The 6,692-nt window shown below is 50.8% G+C and overlaps 1 protein-coding gene across 50 annotated transcripts in view; it reads right to left on the bottom strand.

The window, feature by feature from the left end:
* Positions 1–1,441: 1,441 nt before the first annotated feature.
* The window catches only part of CELF6 (CUGBP Elav-like family member 6), a 211,276-nt gene continuing 206,025 nt past the window's right edge, over positions 1,442–6,692 (bottom strand). For all 50 annotated transcript variants that reach the window (XM_026648486.1, XM_026648515.1, XM_026648514.1 and 47 more), the window contains one exon: positions 1,442–1,580. In XM_026648486.1, coding sequence (XP_026504271.1) covers positions 1,453–1,580 — 128 coding nt within the window. In that variant the 3' untranslated portion in view covers positions 1,442–1,452. The remainder of the gene's footprint in view (positions 1,581–6,692) is intronic.

Here is a 6,692-nt window from a genome sequence, read left to right as displayed (position 1 = left end):
GGTGGCAACACCATACCATGCCACACATGGCCTTCCTCAGAGTTTATGGGGCCCTATGCAGTATTATTAAACTGGTGCCCTTATGCCCGACGGCAGCCTGGGCTCGCATGTGTATTTTAGGTAAGGGTGGTCGTTTGAAGGATTTATTTAAAAAATGATATATCTGAAGATCCCAGCATTTAAGGCTAAAGATGACTACTCGGATTGTGCATCTAAAAATCTATGCAAGGATTTTTTTAGAGATGTGATTTTATAATCTTCAGCAACACACTAACGAAATATTTTTAAAGTAAATTTTAAACTAAGGTCTTGTAGACTAACATGTTCTGAGTAAATATTACAGCAATGCACAACTGTTTTTGTCAGTAAATTCAGAAACTGACAGTATATACCTGGACGTTGGCAAATGCCTGTTCAATGGCTTCATTACCACTTGAGTGGCTCTTTAACAGTTTCAATGTTGTGCTAATAGGTCTGGCAGGCTGGAAGGCTTTTTCACTTTTAAGTACTAGATCCAATTCCGGAGGAAGACTCAACAGGCTGCAGCAGCCAGTTGTGGTGGGAGCCTGCAGGAAGGGTCAGAACAGGGATAGGAAGAGGCGGGTGGGTGGACACTAAGACCCAGGAGTGCCCCACATTTTCAGGTGACCTATGCTGCTGTGTATGCTGCATATGCCTAAGTATGGCCCTGATGCCAACCTTACTTGTGCACTGCTGCTGGTGGCGGCGCTGCCTTCAGAGCTGGGTGCCTTGCCAGCAGCCACCGCTCTCCGCTCTGCCTTCAGAGCTGGGCACCCAGAATAAAACCCAAAGATTCTCTGTAAAAATGCAAATTCCGTGTTCTTCTGTGTTTTTCCATGGCAAATGGATTTCTAGGATCCCTGCTGATCAGGGACTTTGCAATGGTTTGTGGCTGCATATGACATACAAGACACCAACTCGGAAGGAAGCACCAATAATAACAATATCTAGCACCAAGTGATCGCAAAGTACTTTAAAAAAATGGCAAACATCATTATCACTATTTTTCAGATGGGGAAACTGAAGCCCAGAGAGGGACAGTGACTCGCCCCAGGTCGCCCAGCCAGTCAGAAGCAGATCTGGGAGTGAGTCCTCGTCCGGCGCCCTAGCCACTGGACCATACTTATTCAAACTCAGGGCTACCAGGTCCGAAAGAATAAGGCAGAGCTAAAGGAGCAGCTTTGGTAGCTAAGTCAAAGGTCCAACACTCTCCAACAAATGGCAGCGGTGCACAGATCAACAGAAGTCAGCATCATCCTGGCATGAATGAAACAACAGGAGATGCCATACTGCCCCCTGACTTCCTGGCAGCAAGCACAGATGATTTGGTGAAAACACCACCCTACCCCCACACTCTCCCGCTTGTACCACAGTTGGGGCAGTCTGGTCTGCCAATGCCTTACCTGTTTGCAGGGCCAGGGTGAGCAGGGGTCAGTAGGGTCTGTTGGCATCTTTTGGCCGCTTTAGTTGGACCTTTAGCCTCTTCATGCCGATCTGGAAGCCGTTCATGGCCTGAATGGCTGCCTGAGCACTAGTTGGATTGTCAAAACTGACGAAACCTGGGGGTGAGGGGAGGGGTGAGAGGGTGGACGGAGAAGGAAGGACACAATTCATCACCAAAAGCACCAGAGACCCTCTCCACTCATCACCACAAGTTCACTCCAAGCATCCAACAGTAACTGCTGGCCAAGTGCAATGGGATTACCCAGAAGGCTCTGGTGCCGGGGAGGGAGAGGTGATGCTGGGAATATTGTGACCACAGCCCTCCGTATTCAATAACCAGATCCCCCCAAAATCATGAGGTTTAAATTCACACTGGCTGGCTGCTGATTTTGGAGCTGTTAAGGGTGGAAGCCGCCTGCCCTCACGTAGTGTGTGATCATGTGAGGGTCAAAATTCAACCTTAGATGTGCACACAAAAATGTAGTCCTCCTCACTGGCTTTTCAGAGGGGGGGCTTCACTTTCCCTCCTCTGGCCCCGGGGTAGACTCACATTCTCCCTTTACAGTCCCCTAGTCTCCTGTCCCTCACCTGCCCCTACATTTTTCCTTCTTTCCCCTCACAATTGCCTAATCTGCACATTCTCCCTCTCTGTCTCCCATGCCCCAGCACCCCCATGATATTCCTTCTACACCTTGTCGGACTCCTTTCTGCACCCCCCCATTTCCCCTGCATCCCCCTCAGTCTCCCTTCTGCTTCCCATATTCCCCTGCACCACCTGAGTTTCCCGCCCAGTCCTGTCCCTTCATAGTTATTATAACCAAAGATAGCCTGGCTTCAGTCCTATTGGAAACAATGGGAAGTGCCAGCCCATCTTTACTAGGGGCACACTCACTTCCACATGGAAAAGTTGTAAGGAAATGGCCTCTATTTTGACTGTAGGCCTCCTGTGGCTTCAGTCCATTTTAATGTAATGGCAGACAGCAGTCATTTTGAACAAGGGCCAATCTTCGTGAGAGTTCTGCCAGAAATCAGGAGATCCTGAGAAACTATGTCTGCCCCTTGCTCCCAAATGCAGCCCTCCACTCCTACAGTATCCTATGTCCCGAGGCTAATTATGAAATAAGTCACTCCCCAAAGAGAACAGGCTTGTAGAAGGAGTCAAAGGAAAGCCTTTTAAAGCAAAAGCCACATGCTTTCCCTTACCCTACTGCTGTTACAGAATGGAAAGATATAGCCATTAAAGAGGAAAACAACTCACTTTTAAAGCCAAGAGGTTTATGCTTCTGTCACAAAGGATGCTTGGGCTGCTTTGGATATAATATAATAAACATGCCACCCTGCCAAACCTTTCCCCGCACCTGCCATTGAATGGGAAACCCTGAACCTTGGAGGCGTGAGAACTTTTTCACCCCACCCAATTTATTTGAGTGCTGCCTCTGTATCTCCAGTTTTGAGGCTAGAACCTAAAGAACCACCATTCTGGAGTAGATATGGCACAGGCTTTACTAATAGCAGAAAATACAGCACAGGAAATGCAACTTCTCCCAAGACTATTAGCCCAAATTTACAACTTCTCCAGAGAGTCGGAAAGTTTAGTGATGGTTCATCTGAACTTTTAAGGGCTTGGATGAACTGCCTGGTGCAGTGGGAGAGCACCTGGCTGCAGTGGCGGCGGGCTGCCTCCCACCCAGGCTCGGCTTCTGGGACGGGCTGAGAACAAGCCGGAGTACCCTTCCCCCAGCATGCTCGGGGTCGGCCCCTATCCCCGGAAGCCGGAGTGGTCCGCTGCCACCCCTCCCTAGCCAGCCTCTCTCCCGGGCAGCTGCTGCTGCACACGGGGAAGGTGGGGCTCCGGCTCACTTGGCCCCTGTCATAGAATCATAGACTATCAAAGTTGGAAGGGACCTCAGGAGGTCATCTAGTCCAACCCCCTGCTCAAAGCAGGACCAATTCCCAACTAAATCATCCCAGCCAGCGTGGGGGGCAGCCTACCGCCGTTGCAGCCAGGTGCTCTCCCAGGCAGCTGCTGCGCTGCATTGGGCCAGGCCTAGCTGCCCGGGAGAGAAGCTGAACGTGCTGGGGGGAGGGGGAGCCAGTGCAGCAGGAGGATAGAGTCCCCACTACCCCCCCCCCCCCGGGTAACGTGGGGTGAGGAGAGTGCAGGGGACCCAGGCTGGGGGCAGGGCGGGGAGGAGACACCTGGGGAGGTCACGTGTCCTCCCCTTTAGCTGGTGCCCACCCAGTATGGAGAGGCACCAATCATCTCACCCCAAATTATGGGAGGATTTGGAATTCAAATCTGTGTATGAATTTTGTAAATGGGATCTATTTTTATAGTGGTCTCAAAAAAAAACCAGGAGATGTAAATCTATGAATTTCCAGAGAATTGGAGATCTGGGACCAGGGCTGGCTCTGGCTTTTTTGCCGCCCCAAGCAAAAAAAAAAAAAAATAGGGGCGGCCAGAACGGCAAAGCAAAAAACAAACAAACAAAAAACCTGCGGGGCGGCCGGAGCCAGGGTGCAGGGGGACTCCCTGCACTGCAGACATGCCTCGGCTAGCGGGGGGGGGGGGAAGGGGGCGGGGGGGGAGAGAGAAGGGGGGCGGCCAGGGTTACAGTGGGGCGCTCGCCACGCAGCCCCGACCACTGCATTGCCGGCCGGGAGAGCTCCGCGCCGCTCCGGTCGGCGGGGAGGGAAGAACGCAGGCTGCTCTGCCGGGCTTGCTACAGACCTGGGGCAGACGGAGCTGGGGCAGACGGAGTGCGCAGCCTGCTCTCAGGAGGGTGCTCCCCTCCTCCGCGCTGCCGCCCCCTACAGGGCGGCCAGATTGGCAAATAAAAAAAAAAAAAAAAAAAAAGCGGCCGTGCTGCCCTAGGATTGGGCGGAATGCCGCCCTGTAGAATCTGCCTTCCCAAGCACGAGCTTGCTTGGCTGGTGCCTGGAGCAGGCCCTGTCTGGGACCTGTTTCTCTGCCTTGCGCCCTGCGTTGTCATTTACATCTGTGCAGAGCAGGTGTACAGTGCTGCCACTTAGATTCTGCAGCATTTTTGCAACCTCTTTGCAAAGGAACAAATGACATCACAGGGTACAAAGCAGTGAAGAATCAGGCTCCTGGAAATTAATTTTGTCCTAATCTCTGCTGCGGACTGTGTTGAAGTTTGCCCTTTGTTAACACTGCCCTTCCTGCATGTTCACTTAACCAGTTCCAATCTTTGCTGGGCTTCGCCATGCTTGACATCAACCCAAGCATCCACATTAAAGACACCCAGCCTTTCACCAAGAGTACAGTCTCCAAAACAACCACCAACTGCTCCAGCATTTAAAAGAGTCCCCCTAAAGCATCCTCCCAGTTCCCTACTTGGCTGGCAGAAGACCTCAGCTAAATCCAGGAACTCTGAGATACAAGCACATGGTGCCTACAACTGCCTGAAGAGTCAACCTTATTCACAAGAGGCTGATGTGGTGGTATTGTATATTTGAAAGGCTTCTCCTGTCACCTATTGTTGTATCTTCTTGCTAACATCTGCTGCAATAAAAAAGTAACGTGCAATAATAACCTCAGAGTTCCAGTGTGCATGGCAACTCCATTTGTACCTGCAGCTCCTGGGAACTGGCAGCCAGTCCCAGCAGAAGGGCATTTTAATTGAACATACCATTTTCACATCCTGGAAAGGGGGCACGTTGAGGGAACGGTTACTTTCCTATCCATGGATGGCAGGTGGCAACTCTGTAATGCTTTCCTCTTTCCTTTGAGAGTCAGGGAGAGGCACCACAGAGCAGCAGCAGCCGTTAATGGAGCAGGGCTGGGGGTAGGAGGACAGAAGCAGCAGCAGCGGTGGTAACATTATGAGAATTGCAGCACAGCAGAGCCTATCTTATCGGTGTCAGTAATGATCTTCCCAGCACCTTCCAGTCTAGGATCTCAACGCGCTTCACAGCCACTAATGAATGAAGCCACATCTGCATGCCAATGTGAGTTAGTGAGTATGGGTGTCATTCGATGCAGGGTGTGTGTGGAAAGAGGGGCAGTGTCTCAGCCAAGGTCATGCAGCAAGTCACTGTCAAAGCTGGGAGTAGAACCCACATCTCCTTCCCACACTCCTTTGTTTTAACCACCAAACAGTGCTCCAGCCACAAGGTGGCATTTGTGCAGGTCCCATCAGAGCTCACACTGAATACAGTATGAATGTGCAGCCTCAGAATAAGCTTGCTGAGTTGTGTGGGGCAGTAACAATTTTACCACTGTCCCGCATTCACTTTGGGGAAGATGCAATGTCATCACCCTACGATATTTGCCTGAAGATGGCCGATGTTTGTGAGACAGCACGCTATGAAAGCAATGCTTGTGTTGTGACATGCCAACACTGGTATGGGGGGTGGGGGCAGTTCTGTTTGACCATCTGAATGTGAGTCTTCAGCAGGAAAGAGTAGGTGTGGATTGCCAAAACAGAAAACAAACCAGGGCCGTCAGGTGTACCTCCACATACACCACAACCACACTATACACCACCACAACAGCAAGAGCAGCAGCAATCCCCTTCGGAGCATCAAGTGGGCACAAGAAGGAGGCAAGACTGCACACTATCATGCTGGTTAAGTCTAACATTGATGACCAACTTGTACCAAGAATTATTAAATCCAAGATAGGTGCTAGAGGGATTAGGAGATAAGCTATTGGAACTGGAGTCTGTCACCTCTACAGCATTGGTTCAAATGCAGCCCGGGTCAATAGCAGCTGTAAGTTGTTCCCATCTGGTGTACCATCTCCTCAGTGAACATCACAACAGGCATCAACTGGCACCTTTCATGGCAGGCTGAGCAGAGAACTGAATAGGCCTGCAGAGTGACCCAGCTTCTTACGCTCTGGGATAGTTGTTGGAGAGACAAGGTACCTTTTATAACTGTCACAGATCAGCCCTGACGCACACTGCCAAGGGGTAGGACAAAGGGAGCCGTGTGTGTGAACCTACACTTGCTCGGCCGCTGCCCACGTCCCCCCCACACTTCTGTGGATTCATGGAGTATACCAGTGTCCAGGGCGGTTAGTCTGGTGCCTTTCACAAACAGGATAGCCATGGAAAAGAGAAACTGGCAGGAAGGAGAAACTAATGTCCCCACTTGCAAGATAAAGGACTATATGAGCATAAAGTATCAGGGGGCAGCCGTGTTAGTCTGTATCTACAAAAACCAACAAGGAGTCTGGTGGCACCTTAAAGACTAACAGATTT

This window comes from Terrapene carolina, unplaced genomic scaffold (assembly GCF_002925995.2).
Source record: "Terrapene carolina triunguis isolate 2854851 unplaced genomic scaffold, T_m_triunguis-2.0 Scaffold67, whole genome shotgun sequence".
NCBI classification, from domain to species: domain Eukaryota; kingdom Metazoa; phylum Chordata; order Testudines; family Emydidae; genus Terrapene; species Terrapene triunguis.
This window is presented reverse-complemented; position numbering and strand designations above follow the sequence as displayed.